Source organism: Temnothorax nylanderi, unplaced genomic scaffold (genome assembly GCF_030848795.1).
Source record: "Temnothorax nylanderi isolate EJ_2023f unplaced genomic scaffold, tnyl_v1.0 TNYL_tig1037_pilon, whole genome shotgun sequence".
NCBI lineage: Eukaryota > Metazoa > Arthropoda > Insecta > Hymenoptera > Formicidae > Temnothorax > Temnothorax nylanderi.
Genome location: NW_027250099.1, coordinates 25,424 through 40,166, shown reverse-complemented (window position 1 = coordinate 40,166; position 14,743 = coordinate 25,424). Strand labels below are relative to the sequence as shown.

Sequence of the window (14,743 nt, the reverse complement as noted above, 5' to 3'; positions counted from 1 at the left end):
TCCGGTCATCGCGCGGAGTATCACCGATATAACGTTGCGCGTCGTGGATCAAATTGGACGATTGATCGACTTCCGCGGGGAGGAGATAACGGTTCGACTACACGTGCGGCGCAGAAGATAAAATAAAATAAATAAAAAAATCGGGACGGATATGTGCGTGCGTGAAAGATGCTCGTTTTGAACGAGTCATTCGCGAGAGCCACATCTACCATTGCACCGCGAACGTTATCGTTCGACGCTCCAACGACGAAAGGAACACGTAGACTGATTGTGAGAGAAAAGAAGAAAAAGAAAAACGGACTGAGTGCTGCGAACGTCGCTTTTCTACGATCTCTGGGATTCGTCGTAAGGAACGATCATGGCTGACATCCTGAGTATCGGAGGTGAACCGATCTTCGACGATCGAATCGTCAAGATCGAGACTCACACTTATAATCCATATGCAAATACCACGTTCGGGCACAGCGACGAAATACGAATTCCGATACAGCAACAGGATCTGTACACTCTACCCTGCGAAAGTTTTCTGTACATCGAGGGGATACTCTCCGACGACGTTCCGGAAAAGGATTCGGATACGACGATGGACAACAATTGCGTGGCGTTTATGTTCGACGAGATTCGATACGAACTCAACGGCGTGGAGATCGACAGGAACAGAAACGTTGGAATAACCAGTTCGATCAAGAATTTCGTGTCGCTTACCGCCGAGAGAAGCAAGAAGCTGCAAAACGCGGGATGGACTGTGATCGAGGAAAACGTGGGACCTCGTTCGAGATCCAAAATCGGCGATTTCAATTTCTGCGTACCCCTTAACGTTCTCCTAGGTTTTTGCGAAGATTACAAACGCGTGGTGATAAACGCGCGACACGAACTCATTCTGATACGTTCCCGAAACGACACCAATTGCATCATCACGAAACCGGAACGCCACAAGAATCCTATGATTACTCTGTTGAAAAGTGCAATGGCGAATGCCGCACGTGGTGCTGAACGACATCAATAAATTGTCCCTTTTACGAACGTTGGAGAGCGGACGATACCTAAGTATGGGCTTCCGCTCGTGGGATTTGTACGAGTACCCTTTGCTGCAGACCACGAACAGGCATTCGTGGGCCGTGAAAGCAGCGACGCAACTTGAGAAACCGCGATACGTTATTTTCGCGCTGCAAACCGGGAGGTCTAACAATTTATTGAAACACGCCTCCGAGTTCGATGACGGTAATCTCACCAATGTAAAACTGTACCTTAATTCAGATTTTTATCCCTACGATGATATGAACTTGGATTTTGAGAAGCGTAGAACAGCCATACTGTACGAGATGTACATGAAATTTCGAAAGTCGTATTACGGATGCGAGCGCGAGAGCGCGCTCCTAACGATGGAAGAATTCGACAAATGGGGCCCGTTCGTAGTGATCGACTGTTCTCGTCAGAACGAATCGGTCAAAAGTGCCACCGTGGACGTTCGCATAGAGTTTGATTGCAAACGTAATATAGATTCCAATACGACAGCCTACTGTCTCATCATCCACGATCGCGTGATCGAGTACAATCCGCTGACTAACATAGTCCGTAAAATTGTGTAAAGAAAAAAAACAGAAGAAGAACGTATCTATTTGTCTGACGAAATCGCGATAAACGATAAGTTCAAAGAGAGGGAGTAGCGACTGCCCATAGACAAAGACGATGTTCATCGGTCGCGACGTAACAGAGGGGTAACGACTGTCCGTGGAGAGAGAGAGACAGACGATGCCCGTCGACCGCGACGTACCAATATTCGTGGATCTGCAGGGATTCGTTATCCGCGATAAGTTCACGGTTAAAGAAGTGGCCGTGCTCAGAAACGGAAAGGAACTGATTCACCAAGTGTTTTGCGCGCCAATGACGTGGGATCTTCTAACGAGAGCGGAAAAATCGCGGGCGTGCTGGTTGACGGCGAATCATCATGGTTTAAAATGGAACGATGGAGACGTGAATTACGTTCGGGCGAGAACAATCATTCGACGCGCCGTGTGCGACGGGCTGAACTGCGAGACGCTCAGGCTCATCTACGTGAAGGGCACTGAAAAGAAAGGATGGCTGGAGGAGATTCTCGGCGATGCCATCGGTGAATTTAACGTTAAAATCGAGTCGATGGACATTGAATACGAGGACATCGGTCGACTGGAGACCCTCGGTGCGATACGATCTTTCCTCTGCGGACGCCACGCGAAGAATTGTGCCATGGAGAACGTATGCAAGTTACACGATTGGTGGGCGGAACGTCGCGCGCGTCTCGACACTCTGTAGCGCTGTTTGTCGAGAAAATTGTTTTATCCGTATCTCGCATTAAAGAGAAAAATCATAATACGGTGACTTATTCTTTTTTCAAATATTATCACATGAAATTTGAATATGTTTGATTATACTGGGAACAAATAACGACGATTTAACGATGATTGCATATGACGATTCAATCGACGATAATTTTCCTCGGTATAAATTCACCGATCAGCGTTTATGATTCATTGTTCATATCTAGTTATAATATATAATTAACTTACAAACATACTGACAATGAAACTTCTCATCATTACGATATCTTTTTTTTCGCTGATTCACGTAGACGCTCGTCGTCACCTCTGGAAGTCGCGGCCGCTAGCGAGGAAGTCGCAATAATATTTTTTCACAATTGTTTTTTGTCTTTATTACTTTCCTTATATTATACATAGAAACCAGTATCTTAAAGCAATGAAATTTGAATGTGTTTGATTATACTGGGAACAAATAACGACGATTCAGCGATGATCGCATATGGCAATTCAATCGACGTTGTCGCTGCTGCTGCCGGAAGCGACGGTATCATCATCATCATCTTTAGATATAATAACACGAGTGTTTTTTGACATATCGTCAAATTTCTCGCTTATTCTTTGTGCTTCGAATTCTCGTTTTCTTATATCCATTAATGTTCTATCTATCAAACGAATACGCAAGTCCAATATTGATGATACACATTGATTTCTAATAGAAAAAAATTAGAGAAACATTAATCGCTTTATCGCGTCTGATTGATTGTGATGATGATGTAACGAATAGAAATAAAAAAATTATTACACTTACATCTGATCGAACAATTTCATCTTCTCCTCCATAGAGTACTCCACTTCAAGGCAATTCGGGGTATTGCGTTTTATCTTTTCAACCTCCGTTTGCAATCGCTTGGCGCTTGCCGTCATTATTAATGTTTGATGGTAAGCCTCCTCCATTTCTTTTTTTATCAGATCGCAACCTGTTATCAAATCTTTTATATCCTCCATCTCGAAAAACTTTGTTTAAAGAATAGTTAAGAACTTTGCTTAAAGAATAGTAGCTCGTAAAAAAATAGAGCCCCTTATATACTCATTAAAGAAAAATCATTATACGGTGACTTGTTCTTTTCAGACATTATCACATGAAATTTGAATATGTTTGATTATACTGGGAACAAATAACGATGATTCAGCGATGATTGCATATGACGATTCAATCGACGATAATTTTCCCCGGTATAAATTCACCGATCAGCGTATGCCGTGTATATGATTGATTGCTCATATCTAGTTATAATATACTGGAAGTCGCGGCCGCTAACGAGGAAGTCGCCACCTCTGGAAGTCGCAGCGGCTAGCGAGGAAGTCGCGACCGCTAGTCACCTCCGGAAGTCGCAACCGTCAGCGTCTAGACGTCTAGACTCTAGCTCTAAAATTGTAGATTTTTTTTGTGAATTTCTTTCGGGTGAGGTCGGCGGCGATGGTTAAAAATAGGAACGCATCGTCCGATACGTCAGTCTCAGTCGGGCGGTGACGCTTATCGTTTTCTCGAAGAGTTGATGGAAAAACGCACCGGTCATTTTTTTCCGCCCCTTTCTCTCTCAGCAATGTCATTCGCGCGCGTAATTGTGTGCGCGATTATTACCGTCGTTGCGGTAAATTGTAATTTGATTCAAGATGAGAATGAAAGTGTGATCCCTTATCTGCAAAAATATGGGTATCTGTATAACGACGGCGTGCAACGATTTTCTTCATCATCATCATCATCATCCGACAACACTACGCAGGAGTTACATCGAGCCATCTCGCTGTTTCAAGAAGTCTACCAACTACCCGGCGACGGTGAATTAAACGAAGAGACGCTGAATCGAATGCGTCAACCGCGATGCGGCGTCGAAGACATTTCGGAACGCACGTTCGCTCCGCTTTCAAACAAATGGCCAAAGAAACATCTCAAATGGAACTTTCATCTGGCCAACGAGTGGATCTTGAAAACGGCCCGAGCTGCGTTCGATCTGTGGGCAGCGAATTCGTCATTGACGTTCGAGCGCAATTCGCTGAATCCCGATATTCTGATATCGTTTCGTGAAGGGCGTCACACGATGCTACACTCCCTACGAAACGAACTGTGTTCATCTTCATTTAGGGGTCCCCATGGCGAAATAGCTCACGCGTTCTTTCCCACCGGAGAACCCAATTACGTCTCGGAGGTGCACGTGGACAAAGCGGAGACGTGGCACATACAGCTGAATAAGAATCCCCCGGGAACGTACAATTTACTTCAGACGCTGACGCACGAGATCGGTCACTCTTTAGGCTTGGCGCACAGCTTCCGCAAAGATTCGGTGATGTACGCGTTCGTGCCTGATGATATGTTCCCCGTTCGACTCAGTCTAGAGGACATTCTTTCCATTCAACACCTGTACGGCACTAAAGAAAACGTTAAAATTCCAAAACTAGCAACGACGACACCAACGACTACCACAACGACAACGACGACTACCACAACGATAGCGACGACTACGAAAGACGTCGAGACGGATCTGTGCACCTTGCGAAACGTGGATACCGTACTGATAATGAACGGTCGAGTGTACATCTCGCGCGATCGGTACATGTGGTCGATCGATATAGACGGAAAAACATACAAGAAGCCCTTGCTATTGACGAACTACATGAAATTTCTTCCTAAGAATTTTACGCGTCTAACGGCCGCGTATCAGACGCCCTCGGGCAATATCATGTTGTTCGCGGGCAATATGAGCTACATGATCACTTATCCGCGTGTAAAGTTAATGTCATCTTGGCCGAGATCCTACACAGATCTCGGACTTCCCGATGCGAACGCAAAGATCAACGCCGTGCTGAACACGAACGAAGGACGAACCTTCGTCATATACAACGATAATTTTGTGGGTGAGATAGACGATTGTTCGATGAATATCGTTAAGTTCTACCACATTGACATGATATTTCCGGGAATACCTCACAGCGTATCGTTGGCCTTTCGATACATCGACGGTAATCTATACTTCATCAGTAAAAACCGATTCTACAGATTCAACGAATTCACGAAAACCATAACGGCTTCCGACAAATTCGATCTGAGGATCCTCGGTATTACCTGCCCGAGAGACGGACTAATGACGCAACTGCGAGATCTATTGAGTCGATTCGTTCGAATTGACGCGTTCGTGAAGGAGACGTCGAATAGAGAAGAGGAAGAAGAACAGAACGATTCGACGTAACCACCCTTTTTTTACGATCCGCTCCTGAGAATATTAATGAAAGGTGGGGGGGATTCATAATTTTTTCAAAACTATATTCCGCCTTGACTTCCCTCGAACGACTCATTCTCGCGTGATCCGTCATCCGCACCGCGACAACGAAGAAAAAAGAAAAAAAAGAGAGAGATGTGCTCGACGTTACACGCCCCATATTTCGAACAGCGTCAATCCGGCGATGATCTCGAGAACGGCGTCGGTAGCGTGAAAAAGAAAAGAAGAGCCAACGAGCAATCGACGGAATTAGAGACTCCGTTTTCAATTCGAGGCAACGTCGACTCACGGAAAAAACAAAAAATGTGGTAAGTTTGCGGCGATCCCGTATCGCTCGCCTACGATATATATATAACAATAATTTTTTGTTCTCTTTCTCCAGTCACGACGACGACAGTACTTCGAAACGCGACGCCGAACGTCATCCGGTACGAATTCTGGAAAGAAGATACCTATTAACAAAAACGGGATATAAATTCATAGACGTCGGTATCACAGCCGTACTCCCCTGCTACGTGCACATCATCATAGGGGATTGCCATGGCAAAGAGATCGCGCTCTCGCCTGAAACGTGGAAGGAACTCGTCGATCAAAGCCGCGCGGTGTTGTCCCACCTGCAGCGCGGCAAGAACGAGCGCGCTCCACCACCGATGTGCTTCGAAAACGGAAATCTAAAATTACGATTTGGAAAGATTAATAATCTGTCGACCCTACGCCTAGAAACGCCCACAACTCGTCTGATCGTCTCGATAAACGCCGTGCTCCGTATGTTCAACCTCGACCTTTGCGTCACCCGCCTCGTGACCTCGTTGCGCGCGATTACCAGCATGATCGACGCAAAGCTAACGCGCTTCATCGCTATCGCGGTCACCACGACGGATCCCGCGAACGTCCCGAGAACGATACGCGAGAGCGAATTTTTCGATCGCAATGATATCGTCGATTGCGAGTTAACCGCTCTGTGTTTTGAAAGTACAGAAAAATTGTTGTAACCCTCGTATAGTTTTAAAAATAAATAAATAAAAAAAATAACCGACAAAACTTCGTCCGTTACTGTACTTCCTATCCTCTTTTCCACCAATATTCTCTATATCTATATGTATGTTTCTTTTGATCGACACCCTTCATCGCTATCGCGATCACTGCATAACAGCGTAGAGTAGGGAATGCAGATATATGGTACATGTACATATATTCATCTCCAGATACACACATACGCGTATTTCTTTATTTATATATGTAACAAAAAAATATTTGTGATATACAATACATATATCTTTTTTCAAACGTCGCTCCGACCGCTTTCATAGACGACGTTCTTCGTCTCCTTCACAACCCCAGGAATCTTCCTCAAATCATCCGCGGCTTGATCCAAAAACTGGCTCAGTAATTGTCGTTTGCGATCCGTACGCGACAAAGTGGTCAAAATTTGAGATCGCAATTTCGCGTATCTCCACCATTCGCGCCTATCCTTGTTCACGATATCCTTCACGTCAAAGATGTCCAAACGGATCAACTGCGATCCGATCTCGCCAGGCGACCTCACGGTAAGCATCCGTCGATCCTTCATCCTCGATATATGCTGCGGCATACGTTCGAGGTCGCGACCCGACTCCGTCAGGTCGAATAACGCGTCGAGCCCGCCGCTTCCTGCCTCCTCCTCGACCCGCTTCTCCATGCTGTACGAATGATCCGTCGAAATCATGGTGAGGATATCCCCTCCCGCACCAACGGATAAGCTATTGACGTAACTGTCGTGATAGTTAATCCATTCGTAATAGGTATCTTGTGTCATTAGGTCACTCACTAATGACGAATACAACTTCGGCGGAAGTTGATCGCGAATGAAATTGTACATTTCATTCTCTGTACAGGTAGGATTCTTAGGACCTTCCTTCAGCCAAATTTTATGGAGCTCTGTCAGCACGCTCTTTATGTTGCTACCCTCGCGCATACGACGTACGTTGCAATCGGTTCGCTTCGGATTCGTAGTCGTCAAGTACTTCGAGACGCTTGCGAGCAACAGTCTTAAATTCCGCGACGCCGGACATTCAGAATTCCAAACTTCGCGCAACAGATCGAGCAAAGTGAAAGTGACCAACTCAATATCCGTCGATGTGAGTTCGACTTCTACGACCTGATCCTGCAGATGCTCGTCAGACAACGAAATCAAAACCTCCGTATCTTTGAGTTGACTGTCCTTGAGTTGACTGTCCATGGCACTCTTTATCTCTCAATATAAACGTACCGCGCGAGCAACGACTATCGACGTTCTCACGCTTTCGGAAAAAAATTCAAACTTCAAACTAACAATCTAATTGTGGAAAGATTCGTAAAGTGTCTGTCGGGGCGCGGGGGAGGATGTGGAACGCGCGGGAAATGCCGTAAGCGGTATGGTGAGGGGATGGCGTTGGCAGAGGGGCACCTATGACGTTGGATGACACACGCGAGACGCGTGATCATACTTCGTCACGACTGCTTTCCTCCCTAGGGCGGAAAGTGAGGCGGTGCCCCTCTGCCGACGCTATCCCCTCGCCCACCGCTTACGGCATTCCCCCGCGCGTTCCACATCCTCCCCCGCGCCCCGACAGACACACCATGTTTTAGAATCCCTATAGCCTATCTACTTTTTTCTGTTGCTTTCACACATTTCGTATTTGTTTATAAAGAAAATGTGTGAAACAGCGATCTTAAATTATCCAACAATTATCCATTTTGTTCAATTCAGGATTGCATATGAAATAATGAAACGATTTGGATCCTTTACACTATTTATTATTTCGTATACAATTCTCACAGGCTTTGAATGTAAACATGGAATGTAAACTAGTACTACGTTTACGCGAGCGTTACTTCTATAGTAACTTATGAGAATGCATTCGTTTACGCGGAGTAAATTATCATAAGTTACTACAAAATCCCGTTTACGCGAAAGAAAATCTCGTTTACGCGAAGAAATTATCGTAAGTTACTACAGAAGTAACGCTCGCGTAAACGTAGTAGTAGTATAGGCCAATAATATTATTGTATTATAATTTTATTACACGCAGAGTTGTATAACAACAATAAAAACATTTATAAAACGTAAATAATAACTTTTTTACTCATTTCAATATCCTATATTTATATATTATATTTTTTAAAAATAATTTAATTTTTTATTTTAATAATAAATGTAAGGGCAGTTTCACCATCTCCGATTAACGTGATCCTTCGAAACTCATTCTTTGTCTCTTTCTTACGAAAGAGACAAAGAATGAGTTTCGAAGGATCACGTTAATCGGAGATGGTGAAACTGGCCCTATGGATACTAAAACGTTGCGCATTTTTACCGACGGATGACGCCATCTTGCTACGTAGTTCCATTTTCACGAGGAAAAACTATAAGATGGCGCTGAAACGCTACACGACAAAATAGTACGGGAGTGTGCACCCCCTGATCGGCACCGTGTCCGATCGACACCGTGTCCGATCGTTACCGTGTCCGATCGGGAATGTGTCCGATCGGGAAATATTGTCGTGTCCGATTTGTAATGTGCGTAATCGAGACTCACTCATTCGACGACATGTACGTGTTCGTAGGGACACATGGAAAGAGAATCTGACGTGACTTATGCAATTTTCACAATATTTCAAGAAATGACCATTCGGGGTCAAAACTCGTATTAATTAACTTTTTTATGTTTTTACTTCATATTCATGTTCAGAGGGACTAACTAAAGTCACCTATGAAGAAAAAACTTGAATTTTCCTAAAATTACGGATTTTCACTATTTTTCGTGAAATTGTTAATTATCGAATATTTTCATAATATTACGATAGATTCTTGTTCAGGGAGATGTAAGAAACCCTCCTATGCTATTTAAATTCAATTTCATTTATTATTAAAGAAACGCACCTGTCAAGGTCAAAATCCGTAATTAATGTAAATTTGATATTTTATCGATAGATTTAAGTTCTTGGGAGTAAAACGAATCCAACGAATCATCATTTACTCAATTTGAGCCATTATTAAAGATTTTTATTAATTTTGTGAAATAATTAACTATTAATATATATGCGTGTTTTATTGCATGAGATACATTGTATGAATACTAGAAAGACATTTCTAAAGTCAGAATTGCGTTTAGACACGTGTATTAATATTTCATTACCGTAGGTCAGTAGGTCAATCTTTTCCATTTTTAATCCCAATGGTGTCCACAGTGCGAAGATGCAATATTGTCGTTGTGTAATATGTAATTGCCCTTGTACTTGATAATAATATATGTGACTGCGTTTCATTTCCTTATCTTTTTCGTTCTTATATAATGACTGCAAATTCGAAACATTTGCTGCAATGGTGTTAAGTTCTTAAGCTAATTCTTCTGGTGTTAAGAATCGTGCTGCGTAAGGACACTTTATCTCCACAATTCCATCATCATCTATTAATCCATCTGGCGAAGCGCCTAAAAATGGTATTTCTGAATCTATAAATAATCCGCAACGTTTAATATTAATGTTAAGTGCATTTTCAATACTTTCGCGTGCAACATCTTCGTTTTTTGTTCCATGTTGCACTAATTCCACATTTAGTTCTTGTTGATATATTATCGCCTTAACTCTTGATGCACAAGAAGTAGTCGGTCTCATCTTACATATGTGTCCAAAGTGAGAAGCGGAGATTGCTGCTCGCTTCATTTGCCATTCTTGCAGCATATGCATATGTTGCGCTCTTCTTAATTCTATTTCGTCTGATGTTGCATCAGGTTTATCAGCTTGCGGACCATAATCTTTGTCTGCCATTGCACGTTTTCTATTTTGTGGTGTCGATCGTTTTTTCGTAGGACGTGCAGCTTGTGCGCTTCGTTTTTTGTCACTTTCAAACTGCTCAGCTATTTCTCCTGGTTTTGTTCCCAGAATACAGCTTAGGCGACTTATGGGGTCATTATCGTTAAAGGCGACTACTGCAGCATTACAACGCGTTTCGTACGATCCTCTTAGACCGAAATTAATTCTTTTTCCACCAGTACATTTGGATATAACAGAGTCAAATGTTTCTACTCTGTTACTGTCTTTATCCTGTATTAAACTTTTGGCATTATAACTAATACATTTCAATGCATTCTGCAGTTTTTCATACAGTCCACACTTTTTCAATTGTGGAATATAATTCTCTTCGTTTTCTTTCTGCGATCCATCGCAAAAGTATCCTATCTGTGCGCATTCATTATGTTCGCCAAAAACGTGACTTATAATATTATTTAAATCCATTTTTAAGGACACAATCTTTTGCTGCATTGTGCTCTGCTCTTCCTTACGGTACTGCACAGCTTTTGTCACAGCTGTTCGAATTTGAAGTACACGATTGCCAATAACATTTCTTAATTGTCCAAAACGTCCTTTTGTTTTTGCGATTTCTTTTATCTTTGTTGCTAAATTGCGCAGTAGGTGATTCCGACATTCAATTTTTTCAATGAAAACATTGGGATACGGATTGGCCTGTATTATTTTTTTATATACGCTGCTATCTCCGTCTGCTATAAAGGTGGAATACATTAATCCGCGCTTTTCAATGCTTGTCTTAAATCCTTCTACGATTGCGTCTGCTTCCATGCTTGTTGAACTGCAATCTCTGCCCCAATTTTTATAACATTTATGATTTGCAGGTTCTTTTTCTAGCTTCTCTGCTTTTACACAAACTGCACAATATTTATTTCTTACAGCTATGTGCAATACTTTGCCTGTTCGCGCACCACATATTGTGCCTACACCTGATAAAGAATCATACCGTCCTGTTCTGTATGATCTCTTCATTCAGCTTCCATCACATGCTACTGCTATATGCGGTTATCCATTTTTAACTTCATTGCGTTGTAATGCTAATTCACGTTCTTCCTTTGCAGCAGCATTCATGCTTTCTTCAGCAGCTTTTGCGAATGCTTCGGCAATATTTTCATGACACGTTTCATATTTTGTTCTTCCCATACATTTAATATTCATAGCAGCGCAACTTTCTCGTAATTGTGTGTATCCTACACCAGTTAATATAGCGCCGGCCACAGCCCCTGTATTTACGTCTAAACTTTCCTCAGGGGATCGCTCACTCCACACAGCGCTTTCAAAATTGCACATTCGGCATTTGTAAAAAAATTTATTTCTTAATCCGTATTGACGGGCACCAATAAGTGTCAAATCGCGAAAAGGGCATTCTATTCCGCGAGAGTGCTCGTCAAATTTGTCATGCAGTTGTTGATTAACATACTCAAAATCCACGATACATTTTCCTGGGAAACTCCCAGCGTTTACACAGAATGCATCTATATTGCTATCTGTTAAAAATGTGTCATTTGCTTCAGTCTCACTGTCATCTTCTAATATTCTTTCTAATTCATTATCGCTTAACGTGCGTGTCACTTTTTCTTCCTCATCATCTATTTCAATACCCATTGCAGCCAATTCGGCACGCATCATGACATCTTGAAGAGCTCGCTCATCTTTATCTACCTGCATTTTACTTTCATGTACATCTATTTCATCATCTATTTCAATACTCATTACAGCCAATTCGCCATGCATCCTGACATCATGTAGAGCTCGCTCATCTTTATCTACCTGCATGTTACTTATTTCATGTATATCTATTTCATCATCTATTTCAGTACTCATTGCAGCCAATTCGCTATGCATCATTACATCATGAAGAGCTTGCTCATCTTTATCTACCTGCATTGTGTTATCATCTATATCTGCATTTGCATTTGTTTGTACTAATATTTTGCTATGGATATTTCTTTCTTCCGTTATGACTTCTTTATTTGCAATCTGTAGTAATTGTAATTTCTCTTCTCTCCTATAAATAAATATGCGTCAGATACATGTGTCTAGATATACACAAGTATATTATCCTTATTAATACTACAAAAAAGAAAGAATAATACTCCACGCTATCTATCTCGTTTTGGAATAAACGGACGAGAATCAAAGCAAAGTTCTAGAAATATAAATAACATTTTTCTCAATTTTTAATAATTGATTAAACAAACAAATAACATTTAAATTAAATAAATTTTGTTGCGCTTTTTTTACCGAATATACGAAAATTGGATAGCAAGCGTAGCGCAGCGAATGAGACGTCGGACTAAAACGCTGCACGTTGCCCGTTGCAACCCAGCTTTTTCTAATTTTTTAGGCACGTAAATTTTTACAAAATTTATAAAAATTATTCAAGTGAATAATTTAGGCAACGTATATGCAGTTAAGAAATTATTATTTTAGTATTATTATTATAACATTTTAGACTTTACTAGGCACCACAGACTCGCGCTTCGTATACGCGCTACTTAGCCTTAGCATTATACTCTTACTATTACACTTTTAACCCGATACACAACTGCCAAAATATTCGATGACAGTTGCACGAAGCAAGCGTACGAAGAGAAGTAATCGGCATCGCGGAAAAGCGACAAAGTTTCATAAATGCGATCACTATCGACATGCCTTTTTTACAAGTTTGCTTGCTTTAGCGCATATCGTACGTGATACCACAAATCGCGGAGGAGAGCAGCGAGAGGAAAAATGTGAGGAACACTGATATTGTATCCTTAGGCCGGTATTCATAGTCTTCAAGATCGTTTTAAGTAATGTCTTAAGACGTTAATACGGCTCTGTGATTAGTTCATAACATCTTAAGATTGAACTTAAGACGGTCTTAAATAACTATCTCGCTCGCTCCATCATATCACGCATTTTTTTCTGTCCTTTTAAAAACGTCACTAAGATGCAGAGCCGCGTGAATTGAGCGGCAATATTCATTCTATAAATTTATTATGTCATAAAAAGACAAAAGTTAATAAACAATAACATACTTTTATTAAACGTTTAATTATATTATATGAAGAATTGATGGTAATTCTTCAGTTTAGCTACAGCAGCACAAAAACGATGAATTTAGGCTCATTCGACGCGTTTTTGCACGAAACGACCGAATCTGGCAGAAAAAAGTGTCGCTCTGCCCCGCGACGCAAAATATTAAACGTTAAAGTTGACAAGAATCAGGTTATGATTCCTGTCATACCGACGAGATGCAGCGACTACGACCATGCCCTGCGGCCACATGCGCATGCTCAGTAGCCGCACGCGTATGTAAAACTGCGCCAATTTTAAATGAATCAATCGTACAGAATAATCAAGCATCTCGATTCAAGCAGTTAGGTCTCACGCTGGGAGTTTCTTTAGTTTAATTATGCGGGGGAAGGGGAGGCACACCGCCGCAACCCTCCTACTCGTCAGGGCTTCGTGGCGGCGCGCGGAGATGACTCCCCGCGCGGCCGCCCCACTTGCCGCCCCACTTGCCGCTGACGGCAGAGTATAGGCTCGACAGATGTACCGCCCCAGTCAAACTCCCCGCCTGGCAGTGTCCTCGAATCGGATCACGCGGGAGTATTAACGGCGATCGGCCGCGAGGCCTCACGCCACTCTGACACGCTTGGCTCTAGAACACCGTGACCGCCGGGGCACGAAGCCCTCGGGGCACGCGCTCCGCCTAACCGAGTAAGTAAGGAAACGATGAAAGTAGTGGTATTTCACCGGCGACGTTAAATATTGCACATTATTGCACGTGTCTGCGACTTCACATATGACTTTAGCGCGTTTCATTTGTTTAATTCTACTTGTTACTTTGCACACTAGTTTCAAATTGGCGCACTTTGCATGCGCGTGCGACCACTGAGCATGCGCATGTGGCCGCAGGGCATGGTCGTAGTCGCTGCATCTCGTCGGTATGACAGGTGTCACGTTCTGTCACGTTCTGTTTGTTGTTCGTCCGTTTTTTGGTCAATGCATTTAAGCAATTTACCAGGGATTTGAACAAGTCGTGTGAAGGCTATTATTATTATTGTTGTTATTATTCGGGACCGAAAAGATATCTGAGTTTATAAATTTTGTACCGATCACTTTTATTTATCTGATTATAATGGGGATAATCGATGTCGAAGTCGACAGGAATAGGTTTAAATGTAGGTGCGTTTTGTAGTTGTTGTAATCGCTGGAGGAGGGGAAAAGGATCTTGATTAGAAATTACTGCTTTTTTAATCTGGAACCTAATCCTTTTAATTTGAGTTCGTCTACCTCCCTTTTTCGTCATCTAACCCAAATCCTCGAAAATGAATTTTATAGCTCGCCACACTCTTC

The 14,743-nt window shown here is 42.3% G+C and overlaps 3 protein-coding genes across 3 annotated transcripts; all 3 read left to right on the top strand.

Annotated features, from left to right (window-relative positions):
* Positions 1-358: 358 nt before the first annotated feature.
* Positions 359-1,006, top strand: LOC139786448 (uncharacterized). The gene has a single exon (XM_071725612.1). It carries the CDS (start codon positions 359-361, stop codon positions 1,004-1,006), a length of 648 nt encoding a protein of 215 aa, XP_071581713.1.
* A 43-nt stretch (positions 1,007-1,049) lies between these two features.
* Positions 1,050-1,589, top strand: LOC139786447 (uncharacterized). Its single transcript, XM_071725611.1, has one exon. The coding sequence runs from the start codon at positions 1,050-1,052 to the stop codon at positions 1,587-1,589; it is 540 nt and encodes a 179-aa protein (XP_071581712.1).
* Positions 1,590-3,901: 2,312 nt separating this feature from the next.
* LOC139786446 (interstitial collagenase-like) lies at positions 3,902-5,542 on the top strand. The gene has a single exon (XM_071725610.1). The coding sequence runs from the start codon at positions 3,902-3,904 to the stop codon at positions 5,540-5,542; it is 1,641 nt and encodes a 546-aa protein (XP_071581711.1).
* The last annotated feature ends 9,201 nt before the right edge of the window (positions 5,543-14,743 follow it).